Raw genomic sequence first — 21,603 nt, 5'->3', positions numbered from 1 at the left:
TTGGGCAGAAATGCAGAGATCAGCTTTCACAATAGAGATGCCCAGGATAGCATTAATAATAATGAAAACTGCAACCTGATGTGCGGTCAACTTAGCTGCAGGACGAGCTGCGAAGAGGATCGTATGGTGGTAGAAAGCTTGGCTTCTGCTCCTCTGCCAACCAATGACAGCATTTTGGCTAAAGGGAAACGTGTAGCCGGAAGACGAAATAATAGAAATAAGAAGCCTCAGAATGAAACACTCACAGGTAAAATCAGAAGCTTGTTTATAAACAAAAGCCTCTTGAGTTCTTTACATTTCAGGCTGTGAGCCCGGCCAGTGACCCTGCGTACCTGCTTGAACTGTACTGTGGATGACCGCGGTGGCTTGCTGTCGGTCTTGCGCAGTACATTTTTATTTTTTTTCATGGTTTGTATTTCCTGTGCTGTCGCTAAGCGAAGATGCAAGTGCCCGCTGGGCACAGGTAATGTTAATTGTGCATGGGCTGCAGGCTGGGCAGCCTTTATTGACTTTAATGGAGGCTATCTGTACAGATTCCATACAAAATAGAGCATGCTGCGGCTTTTCTTCCGCTCGTGCAATACACACTTCGTGTCTGTGAGCGTGAAGGAAAAATCAAAACATGTCTTTTCAATGCCTGCATTTTGCTGCGGATTCCAACTGCAGATTCTGTAATTGGAATCTGTTTGTGTAAACCCCCCTTCCCCAGTCACCTGGAATCTCGTTTGTGTCCAAAGTTAACCCTTTCCAATCCAATGTCGGGCCTGCCCCAACATCATCATTTCCCTCCACAGCTCCGATGTCGGGACAGGTCCAACACTGCATTGCAGGAGTGCATCTGCACCCAATCGTCAGACACATCGGGTGCAGATGCACTCCTGCACTCATCCTCATCACGGACCCCCGACGAGAAGGCAGAAAGGGTTTCTCCTTTACACATTGCATAGCGCTCAATTAGCGCTATGTAATGCACAGAGATTCCGTCCGGCGATCATGTGACTGCCGGTGTTACCTGACCCCCAGCGGTCACATAAACGCCGATCCGGGAGGCAGAAGGAGAATGCGGAAGACGCCAGACAGGTAAACAGGTCCCCCCACGGTGCAGTGAGCACCTGCACCCTCCTGAACCCTGTCAGTTCAGGAGGGTGCAGGGAAAAAGTATTTTTTTTCTCATCCATTCCCCCCAGCTCCAATTTATTTGAAGCTGGGGAGAATGAATGAGAAAAAATAAATGGATTAGAAAGGGTTAATGTAAAGATAGTTTTAGTGGGATTATGGTAAGGTACCAATGGAATGACAAAGTAGCTAGAGTTTTGTGAATTTGGCTTAGTCTCTGTTCTCATTTCATCTGAGCATTCTGTGAGATGTATATGTTTGGAGGCTACAACAGTCAGTGGCATAAGTTGCCCATAACCGCTAATGTTTTAAAAGTGCAGTCTGGTGTACTTATACAGTTTATACAGACTGGATAACTTGGGGGGGCTCTTGATACATCTGGCATATTTAACGGCAGTTTTCCTGGTGCTTTAAAAATAAGCTGTTTATACATGGTTTTAAGGATGCAATTTATGAATCTACAGGTGTGATTAGGTCCAATGTCTGTAAGAGATACTGCCTATAGGTGTGTAGCTGAAACTATCGCCTGTCTTCTAATACACCACAAACGCCTGCGAAGGCGGGCCCCACTGATTTAAAAGAAAGGAAATCCACAGGGATAACGCGGCTCTACTGCAGTAAATGCTCCCGTATTAATTTTAGAAATGGATTAAATATTTGTGAAGAATAAATAAGAAATGAACTAAAAGGAACATAAAAAAGTGAAAAACCATATGTATTTAAGAATATTTGTCCTATTATAGGAACAGCATGCCGCTGTTGCTGGAAGTACATGCAGGGAGCCATGACGTTCTCGGAGATGCTGTAATTGAAGGATACATTTTCACATATTCTTTACACTTTATAAATACACACATTTTTTTTAATACATACATAAATGGTTTTTGTATAAGTTTGTTACACATTTCTCTATCCTTGAAATTTCAATCGGACACTAGCGAACATACTAAGCTGCAAGCACCCGTTATATGGATATAATATAGAAAGGATCACAGCTTACTAAGGGTTAACTATCAGATGGATACTGTTTGTTTTTAATTAACTTTTGTACATAAAAGAAAACTGAAATTGATAGCATAAAAAGGTGATCAAGACCCCATGCAGGGGTTGGAACGTGTCCTCCTTGTATATCTTAATGTGTTTATATGGCACATTTGGAATAAAGGCAATTGGATTTTAAGAGTAAGACCAGCATTTTCCCTGTGGATTTCCTTTTTTCTGTGTATACAAGGCTGCTGGGACTGAGCAGCAAAGCTGTCTTACAAAGAAACCATGCCGTATCTAATATGCGTACGTGGGAGAAGGAACAGGTGAGGTAAAACAAATTTCTTTTTTACCCACTGATTTAGGCCTCATGTTCACGGGTGGATTGGTTTTCGCACGTGGGAGCCCACAGTGGAATCCAACCCTGGCCGTGGCTGAGGACACTGCTTACCTGTTCGGATCTTCTGCGTGCTTGTCCGGGTTTTCTATATTCTTCACTGCGGATGTGTGCGGAAGCGCCGGCTGGTGCACCTACGCACATGCGCAGTGGAGTTTTTTTTTAAAATTTTTTTAAACTCCTGCTTTCCTGCGGAATAGAGGCAGTCTGTGCTGAAACCGCTAAACAAATCCACATGCTTTGATTAATCTGCAGACGCTCACGCTGCCTTATGGGTGGCTTGATTTGCGTATCTTCTGCAAATCAGATCCGCCCGTTGACATTGGGCCTTACAGAGTGAAACTCATATGGGACAATTTAACTGGGTATTCAGAACATCACAATTGTGGCTCAATTCGTTCTATATCTAAAATCATTAAAGGGGTTGTCCCACGGCAGCAAGTGGGTCTATACACTTCTGTATGGCCATATTAATGCACTTTGTAATGTACATTGTGCATTAATTATGAGGCATACAGAAGTTATAAAAAGTTTTTCACTTACCTGCTCCGTTGCTGGCGTCCTCGTCTCCATGGTTGCCGTCTAATTTTCGCCGTCTAATGGCCAAATTAGACGCGCTTGCGCAGTCCGGGTCTTCTTATCTTCTCAATGGGGCTCCGTGTAGCTCCGCCCCGTCACGTGCCGATTCCAGCCAATCAGGAGGCTGGAATCGGCAATGGACCGCACAGAAGCCCTGCGGTCCACGGAGGGAGAAGATGCCGGCGGCCATCTTCACCGGGTAAGTAAGAAGTCACCGGAGCGCGGGGATTCAGGTAAGCGCTGTCCGGTGATCTTTTTTAACCCCTGCATCGGGGTTGTCTCGCGCCGAACGGGGGGGGGGGGTTGAAAAAAAAAAAAAAACCCGTTTCGGCGCGGGACAACCCCTTTAATCTCTGCAAATACTCCTGTTTTTTTAAAAATGCACCATTGCTGAATTCTCACATCCCAAAACATCTCACTCCAGTTCCTTGTTTACCTTTGTAAAATCTGTCAAATTTTAAGACTGGCCTTGTTCTAAGTTTATGCCATCTATTAGTTGGTTTAGTTTACACCAAAAATTGCACCTGATTTTTGGTGCAGTTTGCAGTTCAATTTATGCCAAACCCCTTTTCATGCATTTCCGTGGCAATACAGGGATAAGTGTCTAAAAACGGCTAGTAAATCTGTTGGTTGCAGATGCCCAACAGGACGTTGTTGTTGTTCATTACGCAGTAACGAGCATCGCTATTGAAGGAAGGTGGAGCTGCAGGGATCGTTTCGGCCCACCCATCTCTATTCACAATAAACAGGCAGTCTATCGTAAGTGAACAAGTACCTGTTTACGTAGGCCGATCCGCCGTGCAGTCTTCTGCATGCAGAAACTTAACGACGAACAGGAAACAAACAAATTGTCGCTTGTCATTCAGTTGGGGCAGCATTCACATTGAGTGATTAGTCGATCAAATTTATGCTGGATGCAGGAATCTGCATGATTTATTGGCCTGTATAAAAGGGGTTTAATGCTTCGTTTACACGGGACGACCGTTGACTAAACAGCCGCACAGGCGGGTAACAACACCGCTAGTTGCTAGCTCTCAAGCACAGCGTTTAGACAGGTAGATCGTTGCTGATTATCGCTGGCTTCTCACTGAGCGCCTCACATTCTAGATAGCACACTCAGTGGGGAGCATTTACACGCTGTGAGAAGTCATCGATTATTATTATACTGGTTGAAAGGGAATGACAAACTAACAGTAAACAATGTTTTTGCATTTTAGACATAATGATTTGAACAAATTTTGCGTGAAAATTATTTCGTGTAAATTTTAAAGAGCATCTGCTCCCTCCCCTGTTAACACACAGTGTAAATAAAGCTTAGGGGGAGCACAAAAGATTTATCTGCTCCAATTAACCTTTTCACTGCACAGCAAAGTAGTGCTACTGGCAAATACATCGAGGTGGTAAGTAATGCAGGTTTTTCTGGGAACTGTAGTTCTCCAATTAGAAACTCCGATCGTGTGACTGAGCAGTAGGACCACCTTGTTTGCTGAATAAAGAAACCTTCACCAATGGGAGTAACAGTCTATGTAGAAGGGGGGGGCATCCAGGTGTGTCATTTTATTTAATGACTAGCTTTTGCCCGTGACTACGTCCGTGTGAAATTCGTATCAGGCTTTCCAGATGATACAAATCTTAACTATCTTCATAATTATGTTGCTAACGCATTGCTAATTGACTTATGTTATAAACCTTTATCTTACTTTGTCATGTATTTTATTATGGTAACCATTCTCATAATTGCTGCATTATAATCCTAATTAGCGAAGGACCTCTTGGTAAACTCTTAGTAGTATTACCTTCAGATGCAAGGATTACCAGTCACATAGAACCCACCATGTGAAGAGCAGTCCTCCCTCAAGTCTATTCCAGCTGCCTTTAACTATTGCCCCTGTCATTTATTGATCGTCATTGCAAGGCAAACCTTTAGTCGGAACTGCAGTCTTTTGAACTCAAATGGGTACTAATGGTATTCATGGTACGGATACAGTTTTCCCTTTAGCACATCCAGTGATTACTGTGGCCTTGATAACATTTCGATGGAGAACTTTTATTTGCAGTCTAGTGCCATTACATAATTTCAGAGGGTTTAGGTTCCTTAGTAGCATAACTGGTGCGACAATTTTAAGAATAAGGTTATGATGGGAGAGACCGGCTGGGTTGCGAGGTTTAGGAACTCCATGAGATAGTTTACTACGTCATCCTTTTGTAGTACTGAATGTCTAGATTTATAGTGCATTTCTTCTCCTTTGACTGATTTCAACAAAAGATCATTAATAGCAGCTTCTTCGTCATTTTTGGGAGTTAAAATTGCTCGCTCGCATAACCAATTTATGGGCTTCGCCTTGATGTCAGAGATGTCTGGGTACGCAGTAGCAGTCAATTCTGTAAGAGATGCCACCACTATGGCAAAGCTTGGTGTTCTGATGATCTTGCCTTCACGTGTAGAGTTTTCTGTCTCCTAATTTAAGTAACATCTCTGAAAGTGTCACTGAAGAGAAGTTTGCTGAAAGTCTCCAGCTAAGAGAATTGTAACACCCCCGATAAAGCCATCATTTGCCCTTCTATATCTTTCAGCATTCTACTAAGCTCTTTAACTCCACCTATATGAGCCATAGTGCATTCATACTATACTATTAGCTTAGCCTCTTTCAGCACCTGCACCACATTACTCTGCTTTGATATGTAGCACAGAGATGTCACTACATGCATCAGAGTTAAAAGCAGTTTAAAAGCAGAATGAGCGGTCTTACCTCCTTCTAGTAATGTGGCAGCAATGCCAGAGGAGGTGACAGCCAAGGCCATCCCACAATCTTTCCATATTCTGGCTAGTAGTAGATTTAGGACAAATGTTTTGTCGAAACCCCCAGGAGCATCCTGGAGAAACATTTGACCAGTGCCTTTCTCAACACTTTCTAAAATTTGGTTATAAACTTGAAACTGTTCTTCAGTCAACCCCTTAGTAAAACATCCTGATTTGCTGGGCTTTAATCCTCAGGGCCATAAAAACACACTATCTGAGGATTAAAGCCACGGGGGTTGAGCATGTGACACATCCATGCTGTCAGCTGCCGGAGGTAGGTGACAAACTGGAGCTATCACGGGATATCAGACCCCCAGTCATGCGATCAGCACTGGTCAATGGATAACGCCGATCGCATGAAAGTAAATAAAAAATGAAGAAAAAAAAAAGTTAAAGCTTCAGCTCCCTTCTTGGATTGGCACCATGAGGGGAGCTGAAAGTACTCACTCCCATCCTCTGCAATGTCCCGGTCGAGAAGGGACCTTCCGCCATCTCCTGCACATGCACGCCAAAGAAAAAATGACAGCGCATGCCCAGAAGACCAGATCGACGCTGGGGATTTGAAATCTCATGGCCCACGCCTACTGAAGGTAGCCAGGAAGCTGGAGATGTCACCGGTGACAGGTCCCTGGGTCCGTGTTCACTGCTAAAACATCCTAATAACCTCATGTGAGCAGTTCTAAACAAAAGAACCGCAAGTAGAAAGAAACCAATGTGGCTCAACGAGACTGTAAGGGGGTCAATAAACGAAAAAAAAGTGTTTAAACTACTAAGGTTGCCTGTCCACGGGCGCAGTGATAATTTCTGCCGTGGGAGCTGCCGCCGGGGAGCAGGAGACAGCTGACAATTCTCCGCACTGAGCCTATCTGATAGGCTCACCGCGGAGAATCACGGCAAATTGCAGCATGCTGCGATTTGAATCCTGAGAGTGGAGAATCACTGTGATTCTCCGCTCGTGGACGCCACAGCTGCGCTTTCCATAGCAATGCTATGAAAAGCTTCAGACAGCGTGATTCACCGGCGATTTATCGCCGGCGGAATCACGCCCGTGGACATGCAGCCTAAAACAAGAAGGCAGCAAAGAAGCGTTAAAATCATACAGAAAAAAACCAAAATGTGTAAATGAAATGAACTGGATCATATTTTTCTCCAGCAGGCTTCAGAGTATTCTGTAGCTTCCTAATTGTGTAATACAGTATGCGCACATTCCCCAAGTTAGACGCAAGATATCAGTCATGTCCAATATGGTTCTGAGCATACAACACCCAAAAGCCTCAACTTATTGAAACACACAATACCTGCCCTTTATGGGCATTTAACAGATTGCATCAGTAACGTATACATATTCTTATTCGCTGGGTCATATAGAATTCCCAGCCTCCCTCCCCACCTTCTCTCAAGTCCAGTGTACCTGTGGACTTTGTCCTCCCAGCATGCGGTCAGCAGAAATAGTTCTTTGTCTGAGAGTGGAGGGGGAAGGTGGGAGGAGAACGCCCAACATGAATACAAGTAAAACAAACAGTATAGGAATGTGATTTAACTCTTTCTGTATGCAGTAGAGCTTTATATTAGGCTGAAGTTATAAAACACACATCTTTCACCATGCCATTGTCCAGCAATTACCATAATGAAATTATGCAGCCATTAGCCTCTATAGAGTTAAATCACTACAGCTGTGTAATACTTCTAGTTTATTACAAATCAATAGACATTTTACGCTAACTAATCAGCATGTCTACTATAGAAAAATCAAAATTGCGAAGGAGGAGGCAGAAAGACTGATTGCCAAATAGAGCAAAAATAAACCTAAACTATTCTTCAATTATATTACCAGCAAAAGGATTTGCACTGAGAGCACTGGCCCTTTTAACAAATAATGCAGGAGAAATCATAAAGACGATGGGGGGAAGGCAAATCTATTAAATAGTTTTTTTTCTCAAATGTATTCACGAACGAAAAGGAAATATCACAGAAGATGCAGGGCAATAAAACGAACACCTTGCTAAATATTGCATACCTAACACATGAGGAAGTACAAAGACGGTTAAAGAGGATTAAAATCGATAAATCGCCGGGGCCCAGATGGAATACACCCAAGGGTTCTAAGGGAACTAAGTGATGTGATAGCTAGACCACTATTTCTTAAATTTATGGACACTATCAAGACCATTGTTGTACCATTGGATTGGCACATTGCTAATGTGGTTTCAATATACAAAAAGAGGTCGAAAAGAGAGTCTGGTAACTACAGGCTGGTAAGTCTCACTTCAGTAATTAGAAAAATATTCAAGGGTTTTTAAGAGATGCCATCTTAGAATACCTCAAGGAGAACAACAGTAGAACTCCTCATCAACATGGCTTCATGAGGGGTCGATTATGTCAGACCAATCTGATTAGCTTCTATGATGAAGTAAGCTCTAGGCTGGACCTGGAAGAGTCTTTTGATCTCGTAACTGGATTTCTCTCAAGCATTTGACACCGTGCCACATCGTAGGCTGATATATAAAATGAGACAGCTCGGACTGGGTGAAAACATGTGTATCTGAGTCAAGAACTGGCTCAGAGATAGAAAGCAGAGGGTGGTAATAAATGGTTCGTACTCTGATTGGGCCACCGTTGCTAGTGGGGTGCCACAGGGCTCAGTGCTAGGCCCCATTCTGTTCAATATATTTATCAACGACCTGATAGAGGGACTGCACACTAAAATATCAATATTTGCAGATGATACCAAATTATGCAAGATATTGTTAAGGACCGCTGCACGGTCACATAACCTTTCAGGTCTTGAGGTCTAAATTAGTCCATACCTGGGTGCACCAGGGAAACCAAGAACTAGACACTGAGACAGTTATCAGTTTCCTCAGATACGTAGAGATGAGCCACGGCAGGTAACAGGTGACTCTCTCTGTAAGGAGGCGCGCCGTACACTGAGCGTTTATTACCTTTGTATAGTTTTTTTTATACAGGAAAGGAATGGGTCATTAGTCACAGCGTTAATCTCATTGGGTTAGACAGACATTATGAATCATGCATTGTTCAGCAATTGCATAGCGTGAGAGTCTATGAAATGTCCTTCAAAATATCTGTTTATCCGGCGTGTCTGGTGCTTCCCTTGTGATTGAGATGGTCAGCACAGCCAGTTCCTTTGTTGAAAGCTGGAGGCGTGGGGGGCTTCTTCTGATAACAATTGTACATCTGGCACCCAGACTTGTTTTCTCGGAAGAACAGAAACAGATCATTAGACACTGTACCGTACCTTCTGCTCTAAACTTATTTCTGCTTTGTATTATTGTTCCACTACACACAAGCTTATTCACATCCTATAATGCTCCATTTTGTATCTAGCGGCCATTTTGAGACAGATTCTTCCATGTTATGAGCCTGTACCTTCTCAATATTAATACAATGGAGCACAGTGTATGGCTACAAAAGGACCTAGATACGCTGGGGGCTTGGGCAGAAAGATGGCAAATGAAGTTCAATGTTGATAAATCTAGGGTTCTGCACGTGGGCAGGAGAAACGGCTGTCACCAATATACTCTAAATAGGGTACAGCTAGGGAAAAGTGATATGGAAAAAGACCTGGGGTTACTAGTGGACTGTAGACTTAACTGGAGCAACCAATGTCAGTCAGCTGCTGCAATAGCTAATAGTCTTGGGGTACATTAAAAGAGAGATAGGCGCGAGGAACGAGAACCTTATTCTTCCTCTATACAAGGCACTTGTCAGGCCTCACATGGAATATTGTGTACAGTTCTGGACACCGGTGCTCAGGAAAGATGTTGCAGTGCTTGAGAGGGTTCAAAGAAGGGCAACTAAATTAATAAATGAGAGGACTAGAATACCCAGAGAGGCTAAAATAAAATTGGGATTATTCACCCTGGAAAAAACTGTTAAGGGGCGATCAAATAACTATGTATAAATACGTTAGGGGACAATACAAGGCTCTTTCCCATTATCTGTTTATACCCAGGATTGTGATGGTAACAAGAGGGCATCCGCTACATCTAGAAGAAAGCAGGTTTCATCACCAGCACAGAAGGGGGTTCTTTACTGTAACAGCAGTGAGACTGTGGAACTCTCTACCTGAGGACGTGGTGATGGCAAAATCCATAGAGCAGTTTAAGCAGGGACTAGATGTCTTTCTAGAGCGAAAGGATATTACAAGACACAGTTTCTGCCTTGTGCTATTAATTACGGTAAATCCTCACAGAAAAGAACTTTACTGATAATTAAAATTTAACTTTTATTCTTATATAACTAAAAGGAGCCATATATATACATACATAGAGAAAATTTACTATTAAAAAATTTTTCAAAACACTGTGTTGTGTTTGGATACGCAATCGTGGTGATTAATACTTGTTTGTTTCCAAATGTGAAACCACTTTATTTTTGTGTTTATACCCACACAAAACTGCACAGAACTAGGTGCTATGCGTTTTGTGCATAGGCACCCTTTACTATGCTGGTAACAATCAGTCTATCAATTTGTAAATTTTACTCTTTGTGGTATCTTAGATTTTCGTTAGGTAGTTGTGGTATAACCCCCTCCCTACACATTTATTCTTGGAAGCAGGTTATTTTAACAAGTGGAGCTTTGGTCTATTTATTCCATATAAAATTCCATTATTATTCCATCTATTCCATCAACTCGTTTCTATAACATAAGATGTACGTGTTATTTCATCAGGATGGAAGCTGTCTGGTTTATCATAACCTTGATGATGTTATTAAATTAATATGCTCCGGTCCATATTAATTGGAATATGGATCGCTTCTTTATTGTCCGTTTTTTTGGGACTTTAAATATGTTTGCTGGTTTTACTTGAACCACCTATGTTGGTCAGAATAGACAATGATTATATGCATCAGTTTAAATTTGGTGATAAAATAGGCATCTGATGTGAATACCCATTAACACCATTGGTGTTGAGCATTGAGCATTACGCTATCCAACCTAAGCCCACATTTACGGGGCTAATTGTATGCATCAGCTGTTTGGTGATACAATAGGCATCTGATGTAAGCACCTATTAACACCGTTAGCTGAGCACTACACTATCCACATTGGGTCCACATTTATGGGACATATAGAGTAGAAAGTTAGCTCTGCTGTCTGTACTGATGGAGACCGACAGTAGTGCAACAGCTTGTATTTAAATGACAAGGCAACCTATAATACCAAAGCGCCTGTCGGTCATACAAGCTGAGCACCAATGCTATCCGCACCAAGCCCACATTTACGGGGCATAAACCAAAGAGTCAATACTCTAGCACAGAGTTTCAGGCAAAAATAGCAGCCAAATTGGCCGCGATGTTAGTGTAGCAGCCAACCTGGCCACAATGATAAAGATAGAGCTGGTCAGTGGGTATACTCCCCTTTCTTAAATACACATAGCTCCGCCTTTCGCTCAGGGGGGATGGTTCCCATTGCTCCAATAAGCAGATCCTTACCTTACACACCCTCTGCAAAGTCTCGCGATATCATGACGTCACTACGTTCCGACGTCATCACGTATGGGGCGCCGTGCGGTCATGTGATCATTAAAGCCTGACATGACTTCTTAGTTTCCTCACTATCGCTTTGTTTTATTGTTGCCTAAGTAACCAGGTTGACATAGACATCCACGCAGCGCCATGCAGTCATGTGATTCATTATGTCTCACATGACTTGTTTATTCTCTTCCCAACACTTTAACTGTTGCCTCGGCAACGAAGATGACGTAACCCAGCACATGCGTTCTATATACATCAGCAAGCGCTGAGTTAACAGTACATATAGATGTAACAACAAATACTCTCTTATGAGTTTTTGTTTAAATAGTGTAAGCGAGGAAGGGAAGAGGGGAAGGGGGGGGGGAAATGGAGGATGATCTGCTGGGAACAGATATATCCCAAGTGAAATGATACATGAAGCAAAAAGTCAGATGAATGAGACAGACATATTTTAAGCCATATCTTATAATATCCTTGAGATAGGTAAGTATCCATGTATTTTCATAAGGATTTTTTTGAAAAAACGTTTTTAATAAGGTTTTTAACAAGAACGTGCTTTTTAAATGAAGTGTATCAATCTTATTGTCGCACAGTATGCCATGACTAGTAATTTATATCAGGACAAGCATATTGATGTATATTAGGCCTATTCCTGACTGTACTGGTTGGTGTTGTCTAGTTCAAGGTAGACAGTATTGTATTATCCGTTAGTTAAGGGGTCCATCTCACGTCATTCATCTTACATGGTATCTTAGTTTTTTAAAATTTGCAATCATGTGAGTTATTTGAGATAGAAAGGAGCTTACTTCAAAGATGGTATATAGAAGTGGGCTTGTTGTTTTTAATCTCCTATTTCATTTACCCCAGTATGCAGTATGGCAATACCGACACCATTAGGTTTTAGCTCTCTCTGACATACACGAAGAGGATTCCGCACATAGGCGAGGCATGTTCTAGGCTAGCATCCCATCATATTCCATACATGACACCAAGGAACAGTTAGACAAATGCTGTAAATGATAAACATTCATTTAATCCTTTTGGTGTGCATGTATCCAGCCTAAAAATCCATCCGGATTCCTTCTGCAGAAGTTTTCTATCTATATCTCCTCGTCTGCCATTATTTTTAATTAATTCAATTCCACAGAACCTCACTGCATCAGGATTACCACCATGCTTTTCTTTAATATGTGTTGCTAGGCTAGTATGTTCATTGCGATTTATGTTTCTGATGTGCGCAAGAACCCTGCGCCGTAATTGCTGTTTCGTCTTGCCAATGTAGTCTCTTGGACAAGGGCAGGTAGCCATATATACAACTCCAGTTGATCTGCAATTGATGAAATCCTGTATGCTGTATTCTTTTCTGGTGGAAGAGCTTTTGAATGTTTTACGACGCATGAATTTGCACGCTTTGCATCCTGAACATGGATAAGACCCTTTTACGGGTTCCCTCTGTAGCCACGTATTCATTAAAGATATCTGTGGCAGGTGACTGTGGACCAGTCGGTCCTTGAGGTTTCTACCTCTTCTGTACGTGATCATGGGTCTTTCTGGTAAACATTCCTTAATGTCCGAGTCCTTCATCAGGATATTCCAGTATTTTGTGAGGATATTCCTCACTTCATGAGATCCCTCATCAAATGAACCTATCACTCTGATCATTTTTCCATTTCCAGATTTTGGTCTTACTTCAAGAAGATCTTCTCTTCTAGACTGCTCCGCATGTTTTTGAGCTACTGTAACCACATCCTCTGGGTAACCTCTATCACGGAATCTTTGATGCATTTCCTGGGATTTTGCATAAAATTCATTTTCATTTGAGCAATTTCGTTTTACCCTAATAAACTGACTCTTAGGGATCCCCCTTTTTAATGGTAATGGATGATAACTACTCCAGTGGAGAAGAGTATTTGATGCTGTTTTTTTGCGGAAGATCGTTGTTTCAAGATGGTTATCTTCGGTTTTGGAGATGCACAGATCAAGAAAAGTAATTTTGATCGGGTCAATTTCAGATGTTAGAAATAGATTCAGATTGTTATTAAGGCTTGAGACAATTTTATAGAACTCATCAGTGCCCCCAGTCCATAGGATTAGCACATCGTCTATAAATCTCAACCATAATTCAATCGATGATGTCCATTTTTCATTTTCTTCACAGAATACTTTCGGCCCCTCCCACCAGCCCAGGTATAGGTTGGCATAGCTGGGGGCACAAGGGCTCCCCATAGCCGTACCCCTGAGCTGGTGGAAGAATTGTCCTTCGAACAGAAAGTAGTTATGTTCTAGGACAAATGACAAAAGGTGGGACAAGAATGCATTATGTGCTCGTAAGTGATTCCCTCTTTGGGCTAGGAAGTATTTCACTGCTTCCACCCCTCCCTTGTGTGGGATGCAACTGTAGAGAGATTCTACATCTAAGCTTGCCAACATAGTTCCTGGTAACAACGAGCTACCCTCAAGCTTTTTTAGCACATCTGTTGTATCTCTAACATATGTCGGCAATGCTTCGACAAAGGGTCTTAGAATCTGATCAAGATACTTACTCACTCCTTGGGTTAGGCTATTTATGCCAGAGACAATAGGTCTTCCTTTTAATGGTGTAAGTCCCTTATGTACTTTGGGTAACCCATAAAATGTGTCGATCTGTGGGTTTTTTGGGTACATAAAGGAGAATTCTTTATCTCCAATAAGGAAATCGTCTCTGGTGATTTTGCTGGCCGAGCGTTTATAGATTCTGGTGCGGCCAAAAATTTTTGGAAATTTTGAGTTTATGAAGCCCATTTCTCAGTGGCTGCAACTCCTGAGCCACCCTGTATGGGTCTCCGGAATTGACTCCACTTCTCTGTACGCTGGTTTTATCCGGAAAAAAACTCCGGAGCTTCTGTTCTCGGTAGGGGCGTTACATACCGAGACCTATTCCTTTTTGGTGATGGAGAATCTTTCTGTAGATGTGATTCTGTGGTTACCGTGGTTATAACTCCATAATCCGCAGATTGACTGGACTCACTCTGAATTGATCCAGTGGGGCTCAACGTGTAAAGATCATTTGGTTTCAATTCCGGTTCATTCGGCTAGTGGTGAGGAATTCTTGTTATCTAAATATATTAAGGGTTTTGAGGACGTGTTTTCTAAACAACAGTCTGAAGCTTTACCCCCCCCCCCCCCCCCCCATCGGGAGTGGGATTGCAAGATAGACCTAATTCCCAGGAGTAAGATTCCCAAGAGGGGAATATAGAATGTAACTGTGCCTGAACGGGAGGCTATGAGGAAATACATCACTGAGAGTCTGGCCAAGGGCCATATTCGTTTTTCGGAGTCTCCTGCGGGGGCAGGTTTGTTTTTCGTGGAAAAGGATGGTGGTCTCCGGCCATGTGTTGATTATAGAGCCCTGAATAAGATTACCATCAAAAACCAGTACTCTCTACCCTTGATCCCGGATCTCCTAAATCAGATTGTTGGGGCCAAGTGGTTCTCCAAACTCTACCTCAGGGGAGCCTACAATCTGATTCGCATTAGAGAGGGAGACGAGTGGAAGACTGCCTTTAATACACCGCCAGGGAATTTCGAATGTTTAGTCATGTCGTTCGGGTTATGTAATGCTCTGGCGGTTTTTCAGGAATTTATAAAAACCATTTTTCATGATTTGTTGGGCAGGCTCATAGTTATATATCTCGACGACATTTTGGTCTTTTCTCCTGATTAGGAATCCCATGTCAAGCATTTGCGTACTGTCCTGTCGCATCTCCAGGAACATCACTTGTTTGCTAAGCTGGAGAAGCGTCTGTTTGGGCCTCAGGAGATTTTGTTTTAGGTTATGTCATCTCTCCGTCGGCCATACATATTTGCAGCAATCCAATTTAAAAGCCTTGCAACGCTTTTTGGGTTTTGACAATTTTTATCAAAGATATATTAAGAATTTTTCAATTGTGGCCAAACCCTCGACCGACCTTACTATAAAGGGAGCAGAGGTTGACTCCTGGTCTCCGGAGGCTGTTGAGGCTTTCGTACTTCTCAAAAGGGCCTTCTCCACAGCACCGATTCTGGTTCAGTTGATCTTAACCGCCCGCTCATCATTGAGGTCGATGCCCCGTAACATGGAGTAGGGGCGGTTCTCTCCCAGGAATCCTCAGGCCGTGCTGGTCTCCAACCTTGTGCCTTTTTCTTCAAGAAATTTAATCCGGCTGAGCCCAATTACGATATTGGTAATAGGGAATTGTTAGCTATAAAATAGACCTTTGAAGAATGGACACACTTCCTGGAGGGGGACCGGCACCCTATTACGGTTTTTACAGACCATAAGAACTTGGATTTAATTGAAGTCCGTTAAGCTCTTTAATGCCCGGCAGGCATGCTGAGCCTTGTTTTTCACACGTTTCAATTTTGTGGTTAATTTAGTGCCTGGATCTAAGAATGTGAAGGCAGATGCCTTGTCGCACAGTTTTGGGGACCCTGAGGTGGACGATTCCCAGCTGGAGAGTATTTTGCCCCTGGGGGTTATTGTTGCAGCTCTGATGTCTGACTTCCCCACTCAACTCCTGGCGGCCCAACAGGCGATACCTGAGGACCTCCCGGAGGGAAGGTTGTTCTTCCCAGTGCACTGCGTCTCCTTGTGCTGGAGAAGGTCCATTCAAGTGTCTTGGCCGGTCATCCAGGGGTTTGTGGTACATTGGAAGTTAGTGCCCGGTTGTATAGGTGGCTGCAGATGTCTACTGATGTCAAGGAGTTTGTTAGGTCGTGCTCCACTTGTGCTCGGGGAAAGAGTGTACTTGGACGGCCTGAGGGGCTGCTTCTCCCTCTTCCTGTTCCACATAGACCATGGTCCCATCTGTCAATGGACTTTAGTACGGATTTACCCGTGTCTCAAGGCTGTTCAGTTGTTCTGGTGGTGGTTGACAGGTTCTCTAAGATGGGCTATTTTATACCATTGAAGAAGCTTCCCTCAGCACCAGAGTTAGCCGTCATATTTATCAAAGAGATTATGAATCTTCATGGTGCCCCGATAGACGTTGTTTACGACCGAGGAGTGCAGTTCGTTGCCCGGTTCTGTCAGGCCTTCTTTAAGTGCTTAGGAATCGGGTTGTCCTACTCCTCTGCCTTTCACCCCAAAACCAATGGGCAGACCGAATGTATGAACCAAGAGCTTGTGCAATATCTCAGAATGTATGTAAGTGACCAGCAGAGTCTTTGGGTTGACTATTTGACGCTGGCAGAGTTTGCCATAAACAATCACACTAGTTCTGCGTCAGGTGTTTCTCCTTTCTTCTGCAGCTATGGGTGCCACCCCTGTTTTTCACTCTCTTCTCCTCCTTTTCCAACAATCCGTCGGCAGACACGCTCGTACTGAACTTGCAGGAGTGTGGGGAAAAGTACGTAGTAACCTGGAGCATTCGCGGTTTGTGATGCAGGGAAGCAGCGTGAGCCGACGTATGCTTTCAGAACCATTTTTTTTCGTGGGTCAATTTATGTATCTGTCCTCCAGGAATTTGAAATTAAAGGTACCCTCACTAAAGCTAAGCTCCTCTGTTCGTGGGGCCGTTTTCAGTCACCAGAGTCATCAACCCCATGGCATATGAGTTAACCCTGCCGGACTCGTGGAAGGTCCATAGGGTTTTCCACAAGTCACTTCTTAAGAGATACGCCCCTCCAGTTTGATCAATTTCCCATCAATTCCCTCCTCCAGATCATTTATAACAATGTTGAACAACACTGGGCCTAGGACAGAGTCTTGTGGTATCCCACTTGATACATTCTTCCACGTGGATGTGCAGCCATTTACTCTTTGAGTATGATCACTCAGCCAATTGTCAATCCACCTAACAGTTGCCTGGTCTACTTCCCTATTTGGTCATTTTTCACAAAGTATGGTATGTGATACTTTGTCTAATTCTTTACTGAAGTCAAGATCTACTATATCTACTTCATTTCCCTGATCAACCCAGTCAGTGATTCTGTCATAGAAGGAAATTAGCTTTGTCTGGCATGACTTATTTATCACAAACCTGTGCTGGCTCTGGTTAATTACTCCATATTCTTCCAAGTACTTGCATATGTGCTGTTTAATTGTTCAAAGATCTTTCCCGGTATAGAAGCCAGGCTCACAGGCCTATAGTTTCCTGGATCCACCTTCTTCCCTTTCTTGAAGATGGGGACAACATTTGCCCTTTTCCCATCTTCTGGGACTACTCCTATTCTCCAGGAATTTTCAAAGATTATGGCGAGTGGCTCAGCAATTACCTCCGCTGCTTCCTTTAGTATCCCAGGATGTAATTCATCTGGACCTTGAGACTTGAATTCATTTAAGTTGGTCAAGTGTTCCCTTGCTATCTCTCTGCTTATAGATAGCCTGCATTCGTTTATTCCCCCAATAGCACAGGGAAGATCAGTTGATGTCCCATCATTTTTTTTATTTTTTTTTTATTACTCTGTTTTTCTTAAATGCCAATTAAAAAAAAGACATGTACAGGTCATGTCAGTTACAAAAAGATCTTGGTCACATAATATACATTTCCATTACAGTATTAGATATCCACATGAGAAACTGTATGCAATATAGACAGCAGTCCTTGAACATACCTCACTGTAATGTAGAGGAAGCATCTGGTGAAAAATTGCAGGCTCAAAAAAACAGGTCTGGATCCTTGACCCATAAGGACACATGTAAATACTCCAGAGAGAGACGCATACAGGGTACCAATAGCACGATACTCACAGATTTAAAAGTGCTTCATCTTTATTAATTGCACACATGCCCATAAGCTCGACAACGGTTTGGCTGTCATTTATTCGCGCGTCACGGATCACATGATCGACAGCAGTATGTAGCGATTTAGCAATATTTGGTGTGTAAGTTGCTGAATGAGACTGCATAACGGGGTAGTAGTATGGAGATTAGTAATAGTATAGTTACAACTCTGCAATTGCATTATTAAGGATTATAGATATTAAGACGTGACGATGACATCATGTGGGGGTGTGCCTTTTCGATCGTTGCCGCCCCCAAGATGACCGCGGCCATGGAACACACACAGCTCTTGGATACACTGATGATACTTCTAATTGTTAGTTCATTTCTCTATATATATTGTTGTTGTGCAATATGTTTTTATGCTTGAAAAAGGCCAGTGTGTTGGCCGAAATGTGTTGCTAATAAATTATTTTACTACCTAGAGAAATATTCTTCCCCAGTGAGCGCTGGGGTCTTTTTTACTTTTTATTGTTGCTGGTGTCAGTTTGGGTCCCCCATGTTGGTTTGACCCAAAGATCCGAGCGGCTCTCCAATCTAAGGATTTAGAGGAAGAAATTCCTACATTCAAGGCCACTTTGGACCAGAAGGTACTAGTGGGGTGCCTGATCCACGTGGGGCCTCACTTAGTACCGGGTAAGTCCATTTGAGTATTTACTCATTTTACCATATGCCCGCAGGAGCGCTGAATTGACCTCTGTACGCTTTATCTTAATTAAAACTAGACACCGATCAGAAAACCTTACTTAAAAAAAGGTCCAACCCACTAGGTGTGAGCCCCGTGATCCACTATACCGCAGATGCAGGTGTGTAATATATGTCATCACGGCAGTATTAACCCTTTCCAATCCAATTTGTATCCCGCTTTTCCTAGGGGGGGCTTACTCTTTTTCTGCCATTATACAACGGCGCTATATGCTGGCTAAAGCCAGTACTGCATGAGGTGACACGTTGGATAGGCTCTGACAGCAGAGAGACTGGCAATTTACAGTAAGAGAACCCCGACGGGCGTCTTCCAACATTGGAGCTGTACAGCCATAAATCATAATGTCTTCAGACGTTAGGCAGACTTTGTCTCTTCATCCGGAGTCGCCGCATTAGCGTCCAAACTGTGTCACAGCGCACACGCAGGATGCAGAACGTACTACCGCAATGTTCAGCATTTGCTCATGAAAAATATGATAGCTAGAGAGCGCAGTGCACCAAAGTGCATGCACAAGCCCCAGCTATACACCCATGAAGGTTAGCTGTTCCATCTAACGTCATCCAATGGATATAGCAACGCGCAACAAAACTAGCACCATTAAATGATGCGCATGCGTGGAACAAAGCCTACAGACCATCGATTCTCCACCACCTTATCCTTAACTAGATTGAACCACACATAGGGATGTTGAATATATGCATCACCCAACATATTAGATATCCACGTAAGCTTTCCAGTTTAATATTTTTTGTGTATAAAGCATTACTTTGCCTATGCCTATATATCTTTCATTTTTTATTTCTCTCATTATTCCCCCTCCCCTAGCCGCCAACAAACTTAACACCATATTATAAAAACCGTAACAAAATATTTAACTCTACCATTTAAACTAGCCCGCAGTGATTTCCCTCCCCCTCCTACAACCACCTCCCACCTGCAACCACCTCCCCCCTAATTCGATCATATAATCTTTGAGATTCATAGTTGATTCATGTCGTCCTGACTGTAGTAGTATGTTGTTTTAGTGAATTGGATCATAGACTCCTTGATTTCGCTAGGGCAAAGAAATTTCAAACATTTAGTTTTTTCTCCCCTCAAATTCTGGTCGTTGGCACAAGTCCATGTGTTTGGAGATTTTAAACGACAAACCCTAAGCTTTTGATCTATTTTCCAGGCTGCTATGGTAGAGTGCTTACATTCTATTGGGTGATTAGTGTAGCTTGTATGGAGTAGGGTATTTAGACTCCATGGATTAAATAGTTCCGCTTCTAGGTCGGTATTCAAGTAGTCATTGGAGCCCGTAGCCAGTCCAAAGAGTGTCTCATGAAGCTAGCCAGATTATATAACCGAATATCTGGAAAATTGTTCCTCAGCCAATGTGGGCCAGGATATATCTAAAAATAGGTCTTCCACTGAGACTGTATTCAATTGTGATTGAAAGTAGAGTTTTGAGTAGAACTCAAAGAATATATTATTAATTTTGAGGGGATGTGATATTAGATCTCTGAAAAGGCCCTCTTGCTAAATTAGCCATAATTTTGCCTGCCTTGTTCCCATATTTGAATAGTTTTGCTTCCTTTCGCGAGTTTGATAACACTTTTTTTGTAACCAGGACTCATGGAATTCCTTTGCTGTTATCCATATCTGTTTGTTTTGATCCTTTGGTTTCTCCTGAAACTTAGTGTAAGCATGTAAGCAATAGTTCTCCAAACCTACTAATTTTATCTTTGATATTTCTTTTTAAGGAAATCACATATGCAATTATCTTGCCGCGGATGACTGCGTGGCCACGTCCCAGAGCAGCTGAGAGTTACTGTTCCATCTACTTTCTGAGAGAAAACAGATAGAAAATAGGAATTTAAAAGTTCGGCCTTCCCAACATCATTCTTAACTAATTCACCATTTTATTCTTGTAAGCATCCAATAGCATTTGACTTTTTCTTTTTCTTTTGACATACTCCTCAAATTATTTTTTATTGCTTTTGGCCTCTGTTGTAAGCCTCAATTCAATATTAGCTTTAGCTTTTTTGACACTTGCCCTACAGTTTCTGCAGACTACATTGTATTGTTCCATCTTCCTTATCACTCTGATCACTCACCTCCTAGGTGTCTCCACACATCTTTTAGGTGCTCTCCTTAAGGAGAGATGATAACCTTCCTGACTGAGGTCAGTAGAAGACTTATTGCGGTCACAAAGGGGGTAAAATCATTTTAATAGCTTGAAGGATCTCGAGTTAAGAATCATCATTCCCTTCAAGCTCCTTTCTGATTTACTTCTGTATTCTTAGATTTATAGTTACAGATAATCAACCTGGTTACTGTTAAATAAATTCTTCAGATCAGGTAGAGTTAGGCCCAATGTCCACGGGCGGATTTTAATTATAAAATCTGTGCGTGCCTCTTACTGCTCATAAGGATGCATTAGCATCCACAAGGCGATTTAAAGCATGCTGATGTGATTTTTTTTTTCTTCTTCTCTTCTTTACCAGTGTGCGGACCGCACACGCCGGAAGAAATCACAGCATGCTCCATTTTTCTGTACATCCTGCAGGGACGGCTTCCATTGAAATCAATGGAAGCGGTCTGATGCGCGGCACACCCACAGCTGTCACTGTGGCTGTGCCGCGGGTCCGTAGGAAGGAAGGAGTTTTAAAAACAAAAAAGAAAGCACTGCACAAGTGCCGCGTGCGTTGGCCGATGCTCTCAAACGCATCTGCCGTGCTGCAGAAAGAAGATTCTGACTGCCGCCATGTTACATGGCATGTTGAAACCTAATGGAA

At 42.6% G+C, this 21,603-nt stretch overlaps 1 protein-coding gene across 2 annotated transcripts in view; it reads left to right on the top strand.

The window, feature by feature from the left end:
• CNST (consortin, connexin sorting protein) overlaps nt 1-21,603 on the top strand; it is a 420,527-nt gene that overhangs the window by 19,047 nt on the left and 379,877 nt on the right. For both annotated transcript variants that reach the window (XM_066596044.1, XM_066596043.1), the window contains exon 2: nt 1-247. This exon is cut by the window's left edge and continues 175 nt beyond it. In XM_066596044.1, coding sequence (XP_066452141.1) covers nt 1-247 — 247 coding nt within the window. The remainder of the gene's footprint in view (nt 248-21,603) is intronic.

Source organism: Eleutherodactylus coqui, chromosome 3, assembly GCF_035609145.1.
Source record: "Eleutherodactylus coqui strain aEleCoq1 chromosome 3, aEleCoq1.hap1, whole genome shotgun sequence".
NCBI lineage: Eukaryota > Metazoa > Chordata > Amphibia > Anura > Eleutherodactylidae > Eleutherodactylus > Eleutherodactylus coqui.
The sequence above is the reverse complement of the archived record's forward strand: the minus strand, read 5'-3'. Positions and strand labels throughout refer to the sequence as shown.